Source organism: Lynx canadensis, chromosome F1, assembly GCF_007474595.2.
Source record: "Lynx canadensis isolate LIC74 chromosome F1, mLynCan4.pri.v2, whole genome shotgun sequence".
In the NCBI taxonomy this organism is placed as follows: Eukaryota; Metazoa; Chordata; class Mammalia; order Carnivora; family Felidae; genus Lynx; species Lynx canadensis.
In genome coordinates this window covers 44398484-44422909 of record NC_044319.2, presented here as the reverse complement: position 1 = coordinate 44422909, position 24426 = coordinate 44398484, and the positions used below count along the sequence as shown (strand labels likewise).

Below are 24426 nucleotides of genomic sequence, written 5' to 3'. Positions count from 1 at the left end.
AGTCTGCCCTCAGGCCACAGCAACAAAGATTAATCAGATTGGCCTTTTCCAGAGAAAGGCGGGTGCTTCAGTCTGTGCACTCTCCTGTGCCTTGGGGGTGGTGGCCTGTTAATCAGTCTTTCTTTATTTGTTATATTCCTGTAGGACCCACTAGCCACTACAGCCATGTGATCTAGGGGTATCTCCTTGGTGGTGGCTGCAAAATTCAGAGAGTGTCTGAGGAGGGTCTAAGCTCCTTTCCTGGAGATACCAGGGAGCAATTAGCAAATTCTGCCAATGAGGCAAAAGGAGAGCATAAAGATGGTGCCTGCTGGTCTCTGTCTTTGAGGAGAGTTTTACTAAGCCCCTAGATGTGTTTTACATTAAATGCTTACCCCTCAGAGCGGAGCCTTAAGGTAGGCAAATAAGTCTCTTTCACAGAAAATCTGGGCAGTTTTCAGGTGGCTTCCTCTATGCTGGACCCTGGGGTGGGTGAGTGCCTGTGGACCCTTTAAGAGCTGTTTCTCACTTAGCTGTAGCTTGTGGGTCTTGTGGACACAAGCCCTGTTGGCTTTCAAAGCTAGATGCTTTGGGGGCTTGTCTGTCAGGTGTAGATATTAAAATTGGGGTGCCAGATGTAAGGCTCAGACACTTCACTCCTCAGGGAGAAGCTTGGGGTTTTGAATTCCCTCCCAATTGTGGCTCATCTTGCTGGGGATGAGGTTTAGGGTCAGATCGTATCTCAGTTTCTTCCATCTACTTTGATGTGAGCTTTTTCTCATTTGCCCAGTGTGTAGGAATCACTCAGTTATTTTTTGGAGAGGTTTTTTTTTTTTCCCCCCCACACAAAATTACTCTGTATGTAACTGTAGATTCAGTGTGTCCAAGGGAAGAGGTGTGTTCAGGATCTCCTACATCTCCATCTTGAACCACTTCCATAAAGGAAATATTTAATCGTGTTTCTGGTTGGCTTATGGAAATGGTAGATCAGCCCAGCTGGATCTGGATCTCACCAAGTTTATTCCACAAGGGGCCTTATGAAGTTCTTGTGGACAAGATGGGGAAATTGACCAGTTAGATGGTTTATGAGATAGTTTGAAATTTCATTAAGTAAACTTACCCGAGTATCAGTTCAGGACTTTGTTCTCAAGCCTATTTCATTACTCCTTTGTGTTATCAGATAGTTCAGTGATTTAGGGGAAACACAGTACAAATTCACAAGTGGAATTATTCAGGGGGTCATGATAGTGAATCTGCATTAGCACAGATTCATCATTCAAAAAGGATCCTCTGTTAAATCTAATAACGTGACATTTAGTAGTGATAACTATAAGATCCTGGGTATAACTCAAAGGAATCAGATGTACAAGTATAGACAGATTAGAAAGAATTTTAAAAGTTGGTGAATATTTTAATCAATTTTGAGATCAGTTTGAGTCAAAACTATGACAGAACCACCACTACTGTTAATGAGACCACGCCCTGCATCGATAGAAATCTAAAGTAGAATGAGGCTGTTCTAAATTTTGCCCATCCCAGTGCTGATCAGACCATATGTGAAATATTATATTTGCTTCAGAGATGATATTCTAAAAGCGTAAAACATATTTAAGTATGCCCAGATGAGAGAAGAATATGGCAAAGGGATTCAAGCCTGTCATAATAATAATACCTACTTTAATTTTACCCCCTTTGTATACCTCTTGAAAAGAAATCTCAGTGGACTGTTTTATTTAATTAATACCATTTTTTAAAATTATTATTAACAAGTCAGCTAACATACAGAGTAGTCTTGGCTTCAGGAGTAGATTCCCTTGATACATCACTCACATACAACACCCAATACTCCTCACTTGACAAGTGCCCTCCTCAATGCCCACCACCTATTTTTCCCATCCTCCCAACCACCCACTTCCATCAACCCTCAGGTTCTATCTAAGGGCCTCGTATGATTTGCCTTCCTCTCTGTTTGTATCTTCTTTTTTCCTTCCCTTCCCCAATGGTCACCTGTAAAGTTTCTCAATTTCCACGTATGAGTGAAATAATATATCTGTCTTTCTCTGACTGACTTATTTCACTTACCTTCTGATTCCATCCACATTGTTGCAAATGGCAGGATTTCATTCTTTTTCGTCGCCGAGTAGTATTCCATTGTGTAAATATACCATGTCTTCATTATCCATTCATCAGTGATGGAAATTTGGGCTCTTTCCATAATTTGACTATTGTTGATAGTGCTGCTATCATGTGGCCCTATGAATCAACCCTCCTGTGTCCTTTGAATAAATTCCTAGTAGTACAAGCACTGGACCATAGGGTAAATCAATTTTTAATTTTTTGAGGAACCTGCACGCTGTTTTCCAGGGTGGCGCACCAATTTGCACACCCACCAACTGTGCAGGAGGGTTCCCCTTTTTCCATATCCTCGCCAACATCTGTTGTTTCCTGAGTTGTGAATTTTAGCCACTCTGGTATGAGGTGGTATCTCAGTGTGGTTTTGATCCGTATTTCCCTGATGATGAGCAATGTTGTGTGTCTGTTTGCCATCTGGATGTCTTCTTTGGAAAAGTGTCTATTTGTATCTCCTGCCCGTTTCTTCACTGGATTATTTGTTTTTCAGGTGTTGAGTTTGGTAAGTTCTTTATAGATTTTGGATACTAGCCCTTTATCCAATATGTCATTTGCAAACATCTTCTCCCATTCTGTCGGCTGCCTTTTAGTTTTGTTGATTGTTTCCTTTGCTGTGTAGAAGCTTTTTATCTTGATAAAAAGGTCCCAATAGTTCCGTTTTGCTTTTATTTCTCTTGCCTTTGGAAACATGTCAAGTAAGAAGTTTCTATGGCCAAGGTCAAAGAGGTTGCTGCCTTGTTTTCTCCTATAGGATTTTGATGGATTCCTGTTTAACACTGACCTAACATTAGCATTTAGGTCCTTCATCCATTTTGAATTTATTTTTGTGTATGTTGTAAGAAGGTGGTCCAGTTTCTTTCTTCTGCATGTTGCTGTCCAGTTCTCCCAAGCACCGTTGGCTAAAGAAGCTATCTCTTTTCCATTGGATACCCTTTCCTGCTTTGTCAAAGATTAGTTGGCCATAAATTTGTATGTCCATTTCTGGGTTCGCTTTTCTATTTCACTGGTCTGTGCGTCTGTTTTTGTGCCAATACCATACTGTCTTTATGATTACAGCTATGTAATACAGGCTAAAGTCTGGGATTGTGATGCCTCCAGCTTTGGTTTTCTTTTTCCACATTACTTCAGCTATTCAGGATCTTTTGTGGTTCCATACAAATTTTAGGATTATTTCTTCTAGCTCTGTGAAGAATGCTGATGCCACTTAGATTGAGATTGCTAGAGTGTGTAGATTGTTTTGGGTAATATCAACATTTTAACAATATTTGTTCTTCTAATCCATGAGCATGGAATGTTTTCCATTTCTTTGTGTCTTCAATGTCATTCATCAATTTTCTATAGTTTTCAGCAAACAGATCTTTTGCCTCTTTGGTTAAGTTTATTCCTAGGTAATTTATGGTCCTTGGTGCAATTGAGAATGGGATCAATTCCTTTCTGTTGCTTCATTATTGGTGTATAGAAATGCAACAGATTTGTGTACATTGATTTTATATGCTGAAACTTTGCTGAATTCATGTCTCAGCTCTACCAGTTTATCGGTGGGGTGTCTCGGATTTTCCATGCAGAGTGTCATGTCATCTGCAAAGAGTGAAAATTTGACTTCTTGTCTGCCAATTTCAATACATTTTATTTTGCATTGTTGTCTGAATGTTGAGGCTAGGAGTTCTAATACCATGTTAAACAACAGGGGTGACAGTGGATATCCCTGTCATGTTCCTGATCTCAGGGGCAAAGCTCTCAGTTTTTCTCCATTGTGGATTGTATTAGCTGTGGGCCTTTCATATATGGCTTTTATGATGTTAAGGTATGTTCCTTCTATCTTTACTTTCTTGAGTGTTTTTATTACGAAAGGATGCTGTATTTTGTCCAATGCTTTTTCTGCATCTCTTCACAGGAGCATATGGTTCTTATCTTTTCCTCTGTTAATGTGATGTATGATGTTGATTGATTTGTGAATATTGAACCAGACCTACAGCCCAGGAATGAATCCCAGTTGATTATGATGAATAATTCTTTTAATACACTGTTGAAGTCAATTTGCTAGTATCTTGATGAGAATTTTTGCATCCACGTTCATCGGGGATATTGACCTGTAATTCTGCTTTTCAGTGGGGCCTTTGTCTGGTTTGGGCATCAAGGTAATGCTGGCTTCATAGAATGAGTCTGGAGGATTTCCTTCCATTTCCATTTTTTGGAACAGCTTGAGATTAGGTCTTAACTCCGCTTTAAATGTCTGGTAGAATTCCCCTAGGAAGCAGTCTAACCCCGGACTCCTACTTGTTGGGAGATTTTTGATAACCAGTTCGATTTCTTCACTGCTTATGGGTCTGTTCAAATTTTCTATTTCTTCCCATTTGAATTTTGGTAGTGTGTGAGTGTCTAGGAATTTGTCCACTTCTTCCAGATTGTCCAGTTTGTTGGCATGTAATTTTTCATAATGTTCTTCAATAATTGTTTGTATTTGTGTGGTGTTGGTTGTGATCTCTCCTCCTTCATTCGTAATTTTATCTATTTGGGTCCTTTCTCTTTTCTTTTTGAGAAGTCAGGCTACAGGGTTATCGATTTTGTTTATTCTTTCAAAAAATCAACTCTTACATTCATTAATCCATTCCAATGTTTTTTTGTTTTTGTTTTTTAGGGTTTTTTTTTTTTTGGATGGTATACTGTTTATTTCTGCTCTAATTTTTATTATTTCTCTGCTTCTTCTGGCTTTGGGCTTTCGTTGCTGCTGCCTTTCTAGTTCCTTTAGGTGTGAGGTTAGGTTGTATATTTAGGACCTTTCTCGCTTCTTGAACTAGGCCTGAACTGCAATGTATTTTCCTCTTAGGACTGCCTTTGTTGCATCCCATTGGGTATGAACTGTCATGTTTTCATTTTCATTTACCTGCGTATATTTTCTAAATTTTTGTTTAATTTCCTGGTTGATCCATTCATTCTTCAGTAGGATGTCCTTTAACCTTCATGCATTTGGGGGCTTTCCAAATTTTTTCTTGTGGTTGATTTCAAGCTTCATAATCTTGTGATCCGAAAATATGCATGGTATGATCTCAGTCCTTTTATATATTCTGTTTTGTGACCCAGTATGTGATCTATTTTGGAGAATGTCCAAGTGGTCCATCTGGTCCAATGTGTCCTTCAGAGCCATTGTTTCCTTATTGATTTTCTGCCTAGATGCTATGTCCGTTGCTGTAAGTGGAGTACTAAAGTCCCCTTCAAACATGGTATTATTATCTATACATTTATTTCTGTTTGTAATTACACGATTTATATATTTGGATGCTCTCACATTGGGGACATAGATTTTTACAACTGTTATCTCTTCTTGATGAATAGACCCCTTAATTATGATAAAATGCTATTTTTCATCTCCTATTACAGTCTTTCTTTTAAAATCTGGTTTGTCTGGTATAAGTATGGCTACTCCGGCTTTCTTTTGCCATCCAGTACCATGACACAAGGTTTTCCATCCCCTCACTTTCAATCTGCAGTTGTCCTCAGGACTAGAGTCTCTTGTAGGCAGCGTGTAAATGGATCTTTTTTTTTTTTTTTAACCCATGGTGAAACCCTGTGTCTTTTCATTGGAGTATTTAGTCCATTTACATCAGAGTGATTGTTGAAAGATACGAATTCAGTGTCATTGTGTTACCTGTAGGTTTCGTGCTTGTGGTGATGTCTCTGGTCCTTTGTAGTCTTTGCCGCTTTCCACTCACAGAGTCTCCCTTAGAATCTCCTGCAGGGCTGGTTTAGTGGTCATGAACTCCTTTAGTTATTTTTTGTCTGGGAAAGCCTTTATCTCTCCTTCAATTATGACAGCCTTGCCAGATAATTGATTCTTGGCTGCATATTTTTCCTATGCAGCACATTTAATGTTTCCTACCCTCCCTCCTGGCCTGCCAAGTTTCAGTGGATAGGTCTGTTATGGCCCTTACATGTCTACCCTGGTTCTCATTTCTTCCTGGAATTTCTTTTCAGGAGAATTCTTCCATCTTATGATTTTGGCCTGGTTTGTCCTTATGTGTTTTAATAGTTTGTTATATGTCCTGCACCTGTGAGAACTACTATATTTAAAAGGGGTCATACACTGTCCAGGGCCTGGCACTTCAGGAATTGTATTTGGAGTGTGTTGCATGCACTCCTTTGTTGTGTATTTGGTTGCTGTAACCCACCAAACAATCTTCTATAAGGCTCCTCCTTACTTGCAGTGGTGGATGGTTTAGACCCTCCACCAGGGGTGCTTTGATTTTTCATTGAAGTATCCCTAGAAAGATGAGAGGGCAGGGGACCTAATCCCATACAAAGAAAAAAAAATGAAAGTTCTGAAAAAAGGACCAAGCAGAGAATCAAAGAAGCTATAAGGCTTAATCCAGAGAGAAAGAAAGGAAAAGAAAGAAGGAGATATAGAAAAACTGTAAAAAAACAAAGTAAAAATGCTTGACTAAACAGACAAACAAAGCAGAAACATAGAGAAAAGACAAAATATATATATTTATAAGAATTGACCAAAAATCAAATCAGAAACTAAGAGCCTGATTCCAAAGGAAAAAAAAGAAGATGGTTGAAAGAAATGATGAGAAAAGACAAGAGGTGGAAAGAAAAGGAAAGACGAAAAGAAAAAAGGGCAACAGACTAACATACACAACTGCAGGACAGTTGTCTGTTGGTGTCTGGGACCTACGGCTGTGCTGGTCCAGAGAAGAGGTCATCTGTTTCACTCAGTGTCAGTTCTGCTCCAGTAGATGAGCAGTTTCCGGGCACACAGGGGTGGGGCTTCACGTAAGCAGATCACGCCTGTGCTGGGGTCTTTTTCCCTGAAGCCCCACCATGTTGGTGATGGGGAAGAAAATGATGACACCCCAATCTCAACCACACTGTTCAGGCAGGCCTCACACAGTAGCGCAGGCAGGTGGCTTGTCTTGCTCCACAGTTCTCCCATACTTCTAGGTGCTCAGCTGGGATTCAAAACCCGATATAGTACTGGATCCTGCACCATAGGCACTTGGTTCTGGGGTAGTGCCATTCTGCACTGCTAATATGGCTGGCGACTGCAGGGTCTTTTGTCTTGAGGGTGCAATATATCCCACAGTATTCGATGGAGGGGACTGTTCTCTCCTAGTGTGCCCCTGAGATTGCCACTGCTCTCCTCCTCCCCAGGCACATGCACGTGACAGTGCCTTTGGTCCCGAGAATGGCACACACTTTTGAAAACTCTGGTCTTCAGCTCCTTTGGCTGTTTTCAAAGTAGAGACTGGCACTCTCCATATTTCTTATTCCCCAGTCCACGATCTGGAGGTTTTTCTCTTGTCCTAACTTGCGTTAGGGCAATCCACAGCTTCTCTTTCTCTCCCTTTTTTCTCTCTACGGATCCCTGCCTTCCACGCCCATGCTGTTTTATCTCCCCCAGTTTGCATACAAGCACCTCTGTCCCACCAAGCTGTCTCCCTCCACCTGTGCAGATTTTTCTGTCACTCGGCAGATAGATTTCCAAGTGTTCTGACCCCAATACAGCTGTGTTTCCGGGATGAGGGAAATCCTCGAACCCTTACTTCTCCACCATCTTAACTCCTAATTGATATCATTTGAAACACTAGAATAACCAGTGCTGTTATGAAATCAGACCCCCAGGGTTCAAATCTCTCCTTTACAATTTTACAGGTAATTTAACTGAGTACTTTAAGACTCAATTCTTGCAAATCCAAAGAGTGAAGCTTGCCCAAGATTGTTAAATGACACACATCTTGATGTCTCATGATGAAATTCATCCAAGGATAAAGAGAAAATAATCTAAATCTTCAAAAAGTCATGGGGGGAAAAAACTACACGGTTACTCAAAAGGAAGAACACTAAATGAGCTTTTTAGTCTCAACCTTGGAAGCTTCAAAAATGTGGAGGGAAAAATCTATCCATGAGAGACATGGGCTGTAGGCCAAAAATCTATATCTAGAGAAGGTATCATATACAAATTTTTGTTAAAGAAAACCATCAGTATATACAAGGATTCAAAGGGTATGATCCACATAACAAGTCAGCTTAAACTACTAGAAACTTTCTCTAATCAAACAAGAAGAAAATGGATCAGTGTACTTAAAAAAGATGAAGATGATAATTAATACTTGGTATGCGTGTGTGTGTATGTGTGTGTGTTTTGGAACTTGGGTTCATGTGTTGTACAAGGTAATAGAGCAATTTTATGGGTAATTTTATGGGAAAAACCCAATACTGGTCTGGTATTAAAGTCCTAAATTATCTCTATGTCATCAAATGAAAAGGGGAAACTTTTCTGGAAAATATTATACATAAATGTGTTGTAACAACATAACACTTAAACATATGTCAAAAATATTCCGTATATAAGAATATCTCAGTAAAATGCAATTATATTATACCTCAATTAAAATATGACATTTTGGTGTTTAAAAAGAATTGAACTATGGTTGCATTAAATGTTCACTTTTATTCAAAAAATATGTATATTGGGGACATAAATGACATACTGTCTAAACACTTGATATATATGATATATATCATTATAGTATGATATACTGTGTATGATAGTTTTAAACACTTCATCTATATGACAAGTGTCATATATATGGTGAAATATATATGACATCTTTAACACACCTCATATATATGATATATGTCATACATATTACGACATATGTATGACATAATTTAAAACCATTCCTTCTCCAATTAAAATTAGAATTAACAATATGGTGCCTGGGTGGCTTAGTTGTTAAGCATCTGACTTCGGCTCAGGTCATTATCTCACAGTTGGTGAGTTCGAGTTCCACATCAGGTGAGCTCGTTGCCCCACTTTGGGTGAGCCAGTGCCCTGCTTCAGGTAAAACCACGAGCCCCAGGTGAGCCCAGCTTCTCTCTCTCTTTCTCTCTCTCTCTCTCTTTTACTCTCTCTGCTCTTCACTCACTTGCGCCACCTCTCTCTCTAAAACAAAATTTAAAAAAATAACATTCAAATGTTTTCCACAATCTTAAGTATTTGGATATTGAAAAATAGTCCTTGTTTATTTCTCTGATTAAATGAAGAAGAGAACTGTCCTCAATGATTGGTTTGAGGGGTTAAGAAGAATGTAATTTTTCTGTATAATGTGATGAATGGAAAATTTTTGTGTTTCTCTATATGTCTTACATTATTTTCAGTAAACAGAAAAATAAATTAATGAATGTTAATCTAAAAAAAAAAATCTATCTTCCTACATTGAGTTGGTCTGAGAAGAAAAGATAGGGCTCTGATTTCTGATGAGAACAGAAAAGAAAATAAAAAGTTGGATGACCTGAGAAATAAAATCAGTACCTTCATCTCTCAACCAAGGTCCTCATTTAATCAACCAAGCTGAGGATACACATACTCAGGGAGAATCCTTTAAAAAGATCTATCAAGTTTTATTCCTCGATCTTCATACAATTTTATATCTCATAAGTCCCACAAGATACAATGTTAACTTGATTAGCAATGACTTCATCACATATTCCAGTAATCCATATTTCCAACACTTCTTGTCCTAGAAAACCTGATGCAATGAGTGAAATTATGCTAATAAGAGGGTAAATTTACCAATGAAACAATTAATTTCTAATATGATTTTTTTCTTGAGATAAAAGATTATTTATACTGTTGTTTGTTTTTGTTTTTTTATTGCAAGAGAAACATTGTGATTTTCCAGAAATAAAACATGGACTACTACACAATGAATATAACTATAGACGAGACTTTCCAGTATCTGTAGGAAAAAAATATTACTATTCCTGTGACCACAATTTTATGACAGATAAAAAACAGAACGGGGGATATATTCATTGCACACAAGAAGGATGGTCACCAGCAGTACCGTGCCGCAGTAAGTCAACCTTGTTATGATTGTGTATGCGTAAATATTTCAAAGAGTGGTGTGGGAAGACACATAAGTGAGTACAGTTAAGCCTAATATGACAAAAAGAAGGCCAAGGGATGAGTTTTATGAGCAAAACGACCAATGTAAGTTTTTCCTTCTATGAGGAGCTCTTCATAAAATTCACCTTAGAACTAAAAATAGAGGCTTACGAAAATACCTATGTCATTTCCAAATATCTTCATTATAAAAACTGAAGATAAATAATTTAAATACTGATTTTCTTCTTTTGAAACGTTTGGAAGTAGCTTTAGTTTGTCTTAAGTTATAGGTTATTTTTGGATACTTATGCATGAAAATTTAAATTTTGGACAAATAATTTTTAATTTGCTATTATCATTGAATCTAGGGTTTGACAAATTTGGTTTACTATTTTTATGATTATTAGGACAATGTATTCTTAATTATTTGATAAATGGAGAATATCCATATCCAGCAAAAATGTATTTCCAAGGTGACTCTGTAAGTGTTAACTGCTATGCTGGCTACAGTCTTCAAAATGAGCAGACTGTAATGACCTGTACAGAAGATGGCTGGGTGCCTGCTCCCGAATGCCTTCCTCCTGGTAAGTACATGGTCACTAGTCAGAAAACAGTAAAAGAACTACAAAGAAGGAACATGTAAAGTAGGGTGACACCAGCAAGAGAACGAGGGGGATGTGGCAGAGAAGGAGGAAACTAGGCTTGCCTCATCCCATGAGGATAACTATCAAATCATCCTAAATCAACCTGAAGGCTGGCAGAACAAATTGTGCAACCAATCATAGAGAACAGTCCACATCAGAGAAGTAAGATGTACAGAGATTCAGTTTTCCCTCTCAAACTGAGGAGAAATGGACTGTACCACTGAGGTAGGAAAGGAGTAGTGGTCACAGAGAAGGGTGAGAGACAGTCTGACACACAGAGGAGCCAACAGGTAAAACGAATCCCCAAACCAACTGGCTTGGAAAGTGAAAGGGGCCAAATGTTGTGAGTTCCTGCAGCCAGTGGGGCTTAAAGCCTAGGGTTTTAAAGGTCAGTGTACTAAGTTCTGAGAGAGTTCAAAGGGCGTTGGGGCTGTTCTTGGAGAAAAGGCAAGCAAAGAGCCTGTGGACATACAACATGGAAACAGCAATCTGAAGAGCACTTGGAGCACACAGTGGGGAGATTATTTGCTCACCTGGGAGCATGTTGCAGAAAGGCAGCATTCACAGAGACCCACAGGAGCTGACAGGTGCCATTTCCCTCCCCTACCCATTAGCATAAACACAGGGTCAACTGTGGGAATCTGCACAGGGCCCTCACTTGCTATCTAACTTCTTACACCAAGCTCCACTTGCCCATGCTCCAATGGAACCATCCTTCCCAGTTACACTTGCCTCAGTCCCAGAGCAGGTAGCCCCCAACCCCAAAACACCACACCAAATCCCTGCCCACACGTCATCTCCCAACCTGGGGATTTTGGAAGCCTTGATTCCAGCAGCAGTGGTGAGAAGTCTCATGTCACAAGCAGACCAGAGTGCACCAAGTTAAAACTCCCCACATTCAAGCCAGAGACCAACCACTGCCAACAAAGGGGCAAAGAGAGCCTCTGTAGATGAGGGGCATGAAGCACAAAGCGATCAGGACACAAGAGCAGTGTGCACACAGCACACATTGGAGACACTCCCTGAAGTGCCAGGCCCTGGGGAACAGGGATCACAACACCTCAGGGCATGACAGAACCTCTTTTTCATAAGGCCATTACCCCCAAAATGGGAGAGGTAGCTGAATTTCCTACACGCAGAAGCGGGCACAGAAACTTAAATGAGAAAACAGAAGAATTTGTCCCAAGTGAAAGAGCAGTACAAGGCCAATGCCGGAGCTCTAAGTGAAACAGATATAAGTAACATGCTTAATAGAGAATTTAACATAATGACTATAATGATACTCACTGGACTTGAGAAAAATTCGAAGATATGAGTAAGACCCTAATACAGAGATAAGGAATAACAGCAGAGAGAAAGGATTCAATAAGCAAAATTAGAAACACACTTGCTGGAATGAACAGCATAGTGGAGAAGAAGAGGCATTAATTAATGACTTAGAAGACATAGTGTGAAAAGTAATCAAGCTGAACAGAAGGGAGAAAAAAGAATTATGCAAAGGAGGATCGATTTAGGGAAGTCGGTGACGCCATCAAACATAACATTCTTATTAGAGGTGTCCCAGAAGAAGAAGAAAGGAAAAAGGGACCAGAAAATTCATTTGAAGAATAGCAGAAAAGTTCCCTAATCTGGAAGGAGGAAACAGATATCCAGTTACACGAGGAGGCACAAAGAATCCCCAGCAAAATCAACAAAAGCAAACCCACACCAAGATACATGGTAACTAAACTGGCAGAACGTAACAATATAGAAAACGTTGTAAAAACAGCAAGAGAAAAAAAAAGACAGTCACATACAAGGAAAAACCCATTCGGCAACTAAGGCACTTTTCAGCACAAACTTTCCAGGCCAGAAGGAAGTGGCATGATATATTCAAAGTGATGAATGGGAAACTTACTCTATCCAGTCAAGAATACTCTACCCAGCAAAGCCATTATTCAAAATGGAAGGAGAGATAAAGAGTTTCCCAGGCAAATAAAAACCAATGCAGGTCAAGACCATTAAATCAGCCTTGCAAGAAATATTAAAGGTGAATCGGAGTAGAAAGGAGAGACCAAAAGTGTCAGTATAAAGGTAGGAAACACAAAAGCGGTAAAAATGAATATTTCTGTAAAACAAATTTCTGACAAGGAACTCACAAAATAAACGGATGTAAAATATGACACCATATGCCTGAGGAAGAGAGAAGTAAAGTTTGGGTTCAAAGTTAAATGACCACCAACCTAATACAGACTGCTATATGCAACACATGTTATATACAAACCTAATGATGACCAAAAGGAAAACCACAATAAATATGCAAGGAACAAAGATAAAGGTATCCAATATATCATTAAAAAATCATCTAACCATGAAAGAAAGACCAGAAATGATCAGAGAAAATCTTCAGGAACAACCATAAATCAGGCAATAAAATAGCAATAAATGCATATCTATAAAAAAAATTGCTTTGAATGTAAATATACTATATGCTCCAATGAAAAGACACAGGGTGACAGAATGAATAAAACAAGACCCATCTCTTTCCTGCCTACAAAAAAACCCCCTCATTTTAGAACAAAACACACCTGCAGATTGAAAGTGAAGGGACGTAGAATGTTTATTGTGCAAAAGGATGTCAAAAGAAAGCAGGAGTACCAATAATTATATTGGACAAAGTAGACTTTGAAACAAAGCATGTAATAAGAGACAAAGAAGGACACTATATAATAATAAAGGGGACAATCCAACAAGAAGAGGTAACGGTTGTGAATATTTATGTACCCAACATGTGAGCTCCTGAATACATGAATGTTAATAACAAATAGCAAAGAATGACTCAATCATAATAAACAATAGTAGGGGATTTTAACACACCAATTACATTAATGGACAAGATCGTCTAAACCAAAAATCAACAAGGAAACAATGCCTTTAAACACACTGGAACAGATACATTTAACAGATATATTCAGAACATTCCATCTTAAAACAGCCAAATATACATGCTTTTCAAGTGTACATGGAACATTCTGCAGAATAAAACACATATTAGGCCACAAAACAAGTGTCAACAAATTGAAAAAGATCTAAATCACACCATGCAACACATCTGAACACAATGCAATGAAACTAGGAGTCAGCCACAAGAAAAAATGTGAAGATCACAAATAGATGGAAGTTAAATAACATGCTAACAATGAATGGGTCAACCAGAAAATAAAAGAAAAAAAACAAAAAGGTACATGGAAACTAGTGAAAATGAAAACACAACTGTTCAAAACCTGTGGGATGTAGCAAAACCGATTCTAAGAGGGACGTTTATAGCAATACACATCTACTGAAGAAGCAAGAAGAAAAATCTAATAAACAACCTAACCTGATGACTAAGGAAGTTAGAAAAACAACAAACAAAAACCCAAAAAGCAGAAGGAAGGAAATAAAAAGGATTAGAGCATGTATCCGGTTTGAGCAATTCCCTGGCTGTCATTTCTTCCTGGAATTTCTTTTCAGGAGAATTTCGTTTCATCATTTTGGCCTGGTTTCTGTATTTTATGTGTTTTAATAGTTGGTTTTATGTCCTGCACCTTGAGACCTACTATATTAAAAAGGAGTCCTACACTGTCCAGGGCCTGGGACTTCAGGAAGTGTTTTTGGAGTGTATTGCATGCACTGTGTTGTTGTTGCGTATTTGGCTGCGCTATCCCACTAGCCAGGTCTTCCTTACTCTTGGTGGTGGATTGTTTAGACACCATCTTAGACATTCCACCATTGAGACATTCCACCAGGTGCTTTTATTTGTTCATTGAAGCAACTGTGGAAAGAAGGAAAAAGACCGGGACCTGATCCCGTACAAAGAGAAAAATGGAAGAGGCAAAAAAAAAAGACCAAGCAGAGAATCAAAGAAACTATAGGGCTTAATCCAGAAAGAGAGAAAGGCAAATAAAGAAGAAGGAGATATAAAACAGGTGTGAAGGAATAGAATTAAAATGCCTGATTACACAGACAAACGAAGCAGAGGAAAAAAAGATATATAGAAATATACAGAGAGAGAGAGAGAGAGAGAGAGAGATGAATTGACCAAAAATCAGGGACTCCTGGGTGGTTCAGTCGGTTGAGCGTCCAATGTCAACTCAGGTCATGATCTCATGGCTTGTGAGTTCGAGCCCCACATCGGGCTCTGTGCTGATAGCTCAGAGCCTGGAGCCTGCTTCAGATTCTGCGTCTCCCTCTCCCTCTGCCCCTCCCCTGCTCATGCTCTGTCTCTCTCACTCTCAAAAAGAAACATTAAAAAAAAATTTCTTTTAATCAAATCAGAGAATATGAGCTTGATTCCAAAGGGAAAAAAAAAAGGTTAGAAAGAAAACCAAAGAAAAGCAAAGAAAACAAAGGGCAACAAAGTAGCGTACAAAACCACAGGACAGTAGTCTGTTGATACCTGGGACCATCTCTGCTGGTTTGGAGGAGAGGTTGTCTGGTTCATCCAATGTGAGTCCTGCTCCAGTAGATAAGCAGTTGCCAGGCACAGCAGGGTAGGGTTTCCTGTCACCAGGCCCTGCCTCCATTAGGAGCCACTGTCCTGTTCCTTGTAGACCCACCACGTTGGCAATGGGGAGAAAAATGGCGATACCCCAGTCTCTCCTCCCTGGACTGTGTTTTTCAAACCTTGCTGTTCAGGGGCGCCTGGGTGGCCCAGTCGGTTGAGCGTCCGACTTCGGCTCAGGTCATGATCCTGCGGTCCGTGAGTTCGAGCCCCACGTCGGGCTCTGTGCTGACAGCTCGAGCCTGGAGCCTGTTTCGGATTCTGTGTCTCCATCTCTCTCTGAACCTCCCCCGTTCATGCTCTCTCTCTCTGTCTCAAAAATCAATCAAGGTTAAAAAAAATTAAAAAAACAAACAAAAAACAAAACCAAAACCTCGCTGTTCAGGCACCCCTCACAGAGTAGCACAGGCAGGTAGTTTGCTCTGCTCCACAGTTCTCCTGTGCCTCCTAGGTGCTAGGCTGAGATTCAAAATCCCATGTCTTCAAGGATCATGTACCACATGGACCCAATTCTGGGATAGCGCCACTCCACCCTGCAGATATGGCTGGTGCCTGCCAGGTCTTTAGTCCTTGGGGGAACAATATACATTTTTCCCACAGTACTCAAAGGAGGGGACTGTTCTTTCCCAGTGCACCCCTGATATCTCTACCCGCCCTGGGGCTGACTCCTCTCCCCCCACACCCCCCCCCAGACGTGTGCACACAGCAGTGGCTCTGGTCCAGAGAATGCCACACACTTTTGAAAACTCTTATCTTCAGCTCCTAAGGCTATTTGCAAAGCAGAGACTGACATTTTCCGTATTTCTTGTTCCCCAGTTCGTGGTCTGGAAAAGGTCTTTCTCTTGTCCTAACACAATGCCACAATCCACAGCTTCTATTTCTCTCCCTTTTGTCTGTCCACAGAAGGGGATCCCTCCCCTCTGTACCCATGCTGTTTTATCTCTCCCAATTCACATACACACATGTCTGTCACACCAAGCTGTCTCCCTTCACGTGTGCAGATTTTTCTGTCACTCTGCAGATAGACTTCCTGGGTGTTCCAAGTGTTCTGACCCCAAAACAGCTGTGTTTGAAGGTCAAGTGAAGTCTTGGTCCCCCTACTTCTCCACCATCTTAACTCCTAACTGATATCCTTTGAAAACCCATAATAGGTGGATAACCAGATTTGTTCTAAAATCAGACCACCAGGGTTCAAATCTCTCCTTTACAATTTTACACCAATGTATTTGAGTTCTTTAAGACTCTACTCTTGCAAATCCAAACACTGAAGTTTGCGCAAGGTAGAATGATTGTTAAATGACACTCATCTGGGATGTATCATGATGAAATTCATCATCCAAGGATAAAGAGAAGTTCATCTAAATCGTCAAAGAGTAGTGGAGAAAAATACCTAGGAGGTTACTTAAGTGGAATAAGACTAAATGAACACTTGATCTCAATATTGGAAGCTTCAAAAATGTGGTGGAAAAAATTTATCAATGAGAGCTATAAACTGGAGGCCAAGAATCTGTATCTAGAGAAGGTATCATATACAAATCTTTACTAAAGAAAAACATCAGTATATTCAAGTATTCAAGGTGCATAATCTACATAAGTCTGCTGAAACTACTGGAAACTTTAATCAAACAAGAAAGAAAATGTTACCAGTGTACTTTAGAAGGATGAAGATGAGGGGCACGTCGGTGACTCAGTCGGATAAGCGTCTGACTTCGGCTCAGGTCACGGTTTCTGGGTTTGAGCCCCACATCTGTGGGGCTATCTGTGCTGACAGCTCGGAGCCTGGAGCCTGCTTCAGGCTCCCTCTCTCTCTACCCCTCCCCTGCTCATGCTCTGTCTCTCTCTCTCTCTCTCTCTCTCTCTCAAAATAAGTAAATAAACCTTAAAAAAAAAAAAAAAAGGAAGATGAAGATGATAATGAATACTTGCGGAGTGTGTGTGTGTGTGTGTGTGTGTGTGTGTGTGTGTGTTTGGAACTTTTTTTTGTGTGTTGCACAACGGTTCTTGTAATAGAATCATTTTGTGGGGAAAAAACTAATACTGGTATGGTATTAAAAGTACTAGATTATCTCTAAATCGTCAAATGAAAACGGAAATTTTTTCTGGGAAATATTATATATAAATGTCTTATAAACAGCATAACACTTAAACATGTGTCAAAAATATTCCATATATAAGAAACTCAATAACATGCAATTGTATTATACCTCAATTACAAGTTGACATTTTGGTGTTTAAAAAGAATTGAACTATGGTTGCATTAAATGTTCACTTGTATTCAAAAATATATATATTATGATATATATGACATGTTATAAACACCTCATATATATGATGTGTACATGTTACAACATATGCCACATTATATATGATATATATGTCATATATGTGTGCCATATAAACCTTATATACTATGACATACTATGAAAGACATTTTAAATCACCTCATGTACATAATATATGTTATATATATTCTGAGACACATGTGACATACTGTAAAACACCGCATTCTCCAATTAATATTAGAAATAACAATCAAATGTTTACTGTAATCTTAGCTATTTGAATATTAAGAAATAGTCCTAGTTCATTTTTCTGATTAAATGAAAACTTTCCTTGATGATTGGTTTCAGGCATTAATTAGAAGGTTAGTTTTCTGTATAATGCGATGAATGGAAAATGTGTTTCTCTATATTTCTTACACTATTTGAATAAATAGAAAAGTAAATTAATGAATGTTTATCTAAAAAAAAAAAAAACCGCACTGTTTCCCTACACTGAGTTGGTCTGAGAAGAAAAGGCAGGGCTCTGATTTCTGATGAGAGCAGAAAAGAAAATAAAGAAGATAAATGATCTTAGCAATAAAATCAATACTTTCATCTCTCAATCATGTTGCTCATTTACATACCAGGGCTAGGATATACATAGTCGGTAGATCATATACGTACCCAAATAGATCTGTAGAGTTTTATTTATGAAGAGTCTTCATACAAGTTTCTATATCATATGACCCACAAGATATAACTTTGGCTTCATTAGCATGTCCCAGTCATCTGAGTTTTATAACTTCTCTTGTCCTGGAAACCCTGATGCAATGAGTGAAGTTAGGCTAATAAGAGGATATAATTCACCAGTGAAACAATTCATTTCCCATTTGATTTTTTTCTTAAGGTAAAACATCATTTATACTGTTTTTGTTTGTTTTGTTTTTATTGCAAGGGAATCGTTGTGATTTTCCAGAAATAAAACATGGTAGTCTACACCATGAAAGTAACTATAGACAAAACTTTCCAGTACGCGTAGGAGAAAAATATTGGTATTCCTGTGATCAAAATTTTGTGACTGTTTCACAAAAGCCCTGGGAACATATTCATTGCACACAAGAAGGATGGTCACCAGCAGTACCATGCCGCAGTAAGTCAACCTTTATAATTGTATGTGTATAAATATTTCAAATAGTAGAGGGGGGAAAACACATAAGTGAATACAATTAAGCTTAGTGTGACTGACATAAGGCCAAAGGATGAATGTTATGAGCAAAAATACCAATATAAGTTTTTCCTTTTATGAAGAGTTCTTCATAAAAATCACACTAAAGATAAAGAGAGAGGCTTTCTGAAAATAACTATATCATTTACAAGGACTTAATTATAAACGTGAAGATAAATAATATTTAACAGTGATTTTTTCCCAGCATTTGGTAGTAGCTTTAATTTTGGATACTTATGCATTAGAGTTTAAATTTTGTAGAAATAATTTTAATTGGCTATTTTCACTGAACTTATGGGTTTTAAAAAATTTTTGTTTCTTATTTTCATTATTTTTAGGACAATGTATCTTCAATCATTTGAAAAATGGAGAGTATCCAAAACAAGGAGTTAAATATTTACAAGGTGAAAATGTAAGCGTTAACTGCAATTCTGGCCACAGTCTTCAAAATGAGCAGACTGTAATGACCTGTACAGAGGATGGCTGGTTCCCTCCTCCTGAATGCATTCCTCTCAGTAAGTAAATGATCTGAGATCCCAGTGTATTATGGTTTTCTAACCCTCATCTATATTGACTGTAACAAAATATTTATAACAACTTTCTTATCTCCCCTATGGAACTACTTAGTTTTATTTTTTCCAAGTGTGTATGAGTGGATATACAAATTTCTTGATACATGTATAGCAAAATAAATGTTTACTGATAGGCATTAGTCAAGAAAACAGTAATGGAAGTACAAGGAAGAAACCTCTAATATAGGGTGACACAAGAGGAAGGAGGTAGATGTGGCGGTGTAGGAGGATCCTAGGCTTACCTCATCCCATGAATACACCTAGATAACTATCAAATCATCCTAAATACCCTAGAAATTAACCTAAAGACCAGCAGAACAAATTCTGCAACTGAAGGTAGAGAACAAGCCACGTCAATGAAGTAAGATGTGTAGAGATTCAGTTTTCTTTCACAAACTGAGAAGAAACAGATTGTGAACACTGAGGTGGGAAAGGAGTAGTGGTCAGAGGGAATGGTGAGAGACAGACTGAAACACAGGTGAGCACACACGAGAAAACAAATCTCCACAGCAATTGGTTTGTAAAGGGAGAGGGGCCAAATTTTGTGAGCTTTGCAAGCAGTGGGGCTTAAAGCCTAGGGTATTATAAGGACAGTGTACTTGGCCCTGGGAGGCTGCTCTTGGAGAAAAGGCAAGCAAAGAGCCTGTGGGTATACAGCATGGAAACAGCAATCTGAAGAGCACTTGGAGAACACAGTGGGGAGGTTATTTGCTCACCTTGGAGAATATTGCAGAAAGGCAGCCTTCACAGAGACCCCTCTGGGAACAAAGGAACTGGTAGGTACCATTTCCCTCCCCTGCCCTTCAGCATATAGACATGGTCACCTTTGGGAACCAGCACAGGACCCACACTTGCTCTCTAACTTGCTTCTACCAAGCCCTGCCTCCCCATGCTCCAGTGGAATCACCCTTCCCAGTCACACTTGGCCTCAGTCCCAGCACAGGTGGCCCCCAACCCCAAAAGCCCAGACCAAATCCCTGCCCACACCTCATCTCCCAACCTGGGTGTTTGGGGTGCCATGTTTCCAGCAGCAGTGGTGAGAAGTCTCATCTCACAAGCAGACCAGAGGACACCAAGTTAAAACTCACCACATTCAGGCCAGAGACCAAACACTGCCCACACAGGCAAAGAGAGCCTCTGCAGATGAGGAGCATGAAGGACAAAGCGATCAGGACACAAGAGCAGTGTGAACACACCACACATTGGAGACACTCCCTGAAGTGCCAGGCCCTGGGGAACAGGGATCGTGACACCTCAGGGCACGACAGAACCTCTTTTTCATAAGGCCATTAGCCTCAAGAACAGGAGAAGTAGCTGACTTTCCTAATACAGAGAGGCAGGCACAGAAACTTAGACAAAATGCGAAAACAGAAGAATGATCTGTGAAAGATGAAAGATCTGTACAAGGCCAATGCCAGAGATCTAAGTGAAACAGATATAGGTAACATGCCTAATAGAAATTTAAAGTAAAAATTATGAAGATACTCACTGGACTTGAGAAAAAAAGTGGAAGACATGAGTGAGACTCTTAATAAAGAGATAAGGAATAACATAGCAGAGATAAAGGATTCACCAAACAAAATTAAAAGCACACTTGATGGAATGAACAGCAGGCTGGAATAAGAAGAGGAACAAATTAATGACCTAGAAGACCGTGTAATGGAAAGTAATCAAGCCAAACAAAGAGAAAAAAGAATGGTGCAAAATAAGAATACATTCAGGGGAGTCAGTGACTCCATCAAACATAACAACATTCATATTAGAATAGTCCCAGAAGAAGAAGAAAGAAAAAACATGGCAGAGAGTTTATTTGAAGAATTAATAGCAGAAAAGTTCCCTAACGTGGAAGGAGGAAACAGATATGCAGATACAGAAGGCAGAGAACCCCCAATAAAATCAACAAATGCAAACCACACCAAGACATATTGTAACTAAATTGGCAAAACATAGGGATATAGAAAAAATTATAATAGCAAGACAAAAAAAAAAAAAAAAAGGCAGTCACATGCAAGGGAAAACCCATAAGGCCATGAGAGCATTTTTCAGCACAAACTTTCCAAGCCAGATGGGAGTGGAATGATATATTCAAAGTGCTGAATGGGAAACATACTCTATCCAGCCATGAATATTCCATCTAGCAAGGCTATTATTCATAATAGGAGAGTTTCCAAGACACACAAAACCAGTGAAGTTCATGACCACTAAACCAGACCTGCAAGAAATATTAAGGAGGACTCTTTGAGTGGAGAGGAGAGACCAAAAGTGACAGTATGAAGGTAGGAAACACAAAAGCACTCAAGATGAATATTTTCTGTAAACAAATTTCAGTCAAGGAACTCACAGAATAAAAGGATGTAACATATAACATATGACACCATATACCTGGAGAAGAGAGGAGTAATGTTTGGGTTCAAACTTTTGACCAACTTAATATAGACTGCTATATACAAAAAATGTTATATACAAACCTAATGGTGACCACAAATCAAAAATCACTAATGAATATGCAAAGAATAAAGAGAGAGAAATACAAAATATCACTAAGAAAAACCCATCAAACCATGAAAGAGAGAAAGAGAAGAAATGATCAGAGAAAATCTTCAGAAACAGCCACAAAACAAGTAATACAATGAAAATAAATGCATGTCAAAATTATTTTGAATGTATGTCGTTTAAATGCTCTAATCAAAAGACATAGGGTGACGGAATGAAAAAAACAAGACCCATCTGTATACTGCCTACAAAAGAATCATTTTGGACCAAAAGACAACTGCAGATTGACTGCAGATTGACAGTGAGGGGATGTAGAATATTTATTGTGCAAATGGATGTGAAAAGAAGTTGGAGTAGCAATACTTATATTGAAGAAAGTCGACTTTAAAACAAAGAATGTAATAAGAGACATAGAAGGACACTACATAATAATAAAGGGAACAACCCAACAAGAAGATACAACTTTTATGTTGTGGAGTCACGAGTTGGGTGTATAAATATTACATGCCTCAACAAATTAAAAAAGATCAAAATCACACCATGAATCCTTTCAGAACACAGTGCAATGAAACTATTAAGTCAACCACACACACACACACGCGCACGCGCACACACACACACACATCTGAAAAGGACACAAATACACGGAAGTGAAAATACACGCTAATAAACAATGAATGGGTCAGCCAGGAAATAACAGGAAAAAAACACATAGAAACAAGTGAAAATGAAAACATAGCCGTTCAAAACCTGTGGGATGCAGCAAAACTGTTCTAAGAGGGGAATTATCGTAATACATGGTATTGGCACGAAAACAGACACATAGACCAATGGAAGAGAATAGAAACCCCCGAACTAGACCCACGAACGTATGGCCAACTAATCTTTGACAAAGCAGGAAAGAATATCCAATGGAAAAAAGACAATCTCTTTAACAAACAGTGCTGGGAGAACTGGACAGCAACATGCTAAAGGATGAAACTAGACCACTTTCTTACACCATTCATAGAAATAAATTCAAAATGGATAAAGGACCTGAATATGAGACAGGAAACTATCAAAACCCTAGAGGAGAAAGCAGGAAAAAACCTCTCTGACCTCAGCTGCATCAATTTCTTACTTGACACATCTCCAAAGGCAAGGGAATTAAAAGCAAAAATGAACTATTGGGACCTCATGAAGATAAAAAAGCTTCTGCACTGCAAAGGAAATAACCAACAAAACGAAAAGGCAACCAACGGAATGGGAAAAGATATTTGCAAATGACATATCGGACAAAGGGCTAGTATCCAAAATCTATAAAGAACTCACCAAACTCCACACCCGAAAAACAAATAACCCAGTGAAGAAATGGGCAGAAGACATGAATAGACACTTCTCTAAAGAAGACATCCAGATGGCCAACCGGCACATGAAAGATGCTCAATGTCGCTCCTCATCAGGGAGATAAAAATCAAAACCACACTCAGATACCACCTCGCACCAGTCAGAGTGGCCAAAATGAACAAGTCAGGAGACTATAGATGTTGGCAAGGATGTGGAGAAACGGGAACCCTCTTGCACTATTGGTGGGAATGCAAACTGGTGCAGCCGCTCTGGAAAACAGTGTGGAGGTTCCTCAAAAAATTAAAAATAGCTCTACCCCATGACCCAGCAATAGCACTGCTAGGAATTTACCCAAGGGATACAGGAGTGCTGATGCAGAGGGGCACTTGTCTCCCAATGTTTATAGCAGCACTTTCAACAATAGCCAAATTATGGAAAGAGCCTAAATGTCCATCAACTGATGAACGGATAAAGAAATTGTGGTTTATACACACAATGGAATACTACGTGGCAATGAGAAAGAATGAAATATGGCCTTTTATAGCAACGTGGATGGAACTGGAGATTGTGATGCTAAGTGAAATAAGTCATACAGAGAAAGACAGATACCATATGTTTTCACTCTTATGTGGATCCTAAGAAACTTAACAGAAGACCATGGGGGAGGGGAAGGGAAAAAAAAAAAGGTTAGAGAGGGAAGGAGCCAAAAATAAGAGACTGTTAAAAACTGAGAACAAACTGAGGGTTGATGGGGGGTGTGAGGGAAGGGAGGGTGGGTGATGGGTATTGAGGAAGGCACCTGTTGGGATGAGCACTGGGTGTTGTATGGAAACCAATTTGACAATAAATTTCATATTTAAAAAAAAAGAATTTGGGAGTTCCCCAAATAAGCCTTGCCATGTTTATATTCAAAAAAAAAAAAAAAGGAAGAAAGAAAGAAAATTGAACAGATCAATTACCAGCAATAAATAAATAAATAAATAAATAAATAAATAAATAAATAAGAGTTAATGCCTATTCTCAAACTACTCCAAAAAAAAAAAAAAAAAAAAAGGAAAAGAAGGAAAAACTCCCAAATTCATTCTATGAAACAGCACTACCCTGATACCAAGCCAGATACAGCCACCACAATATAAGAGAACTATAGTGTATGTCAATATTTCTGATGAATATAGATGCAAAAATGCGTAACAAATACTAACAATCTGAATCCAACAATAAATTTTAAAAAATTATTCCCCACAATCAAGTCTTGTCTGTTTATGACTTATACCTGGTGATTTCTTCCTGAGTTGCAAGGATGGTTCAATATTCACAAATCAATCAATGTGTGATACATCACATCAATCAAATCACATCAGTAAAAGAAAAGATGAAAACCAT

At 38.8% G+C, this 24426-nt stretch overlaps 1 protein-coding gene across 1 annotated transcript in view; it reads left to right on the top strand.

Moving 5' to 3' along the window:
• LOC115505274 (complement factor H-like) overlaps positions 1-24426 on the top strand; it is a 66181-nt gene that overhangs the window by 12206 nt on the left and 29549 nt on the right. The window contains exons 2-5 of the mRNA XM_030302783.1: positions 9774-9968; positions 10408-10584; positions 18383-18577; positions 18991-19167. Coding sequence (XP_030158643.1) covers positions 9774-9968; positions 10408-10584; positions 18383-18577; positions 18991-19167 — 744 coding nt within the window. The remainder of the gene's footprint in view (positions 1-9773; positions 9969-10407; positions 10585-18382; positions 18578-18990; positions 19168-24426) is intronic.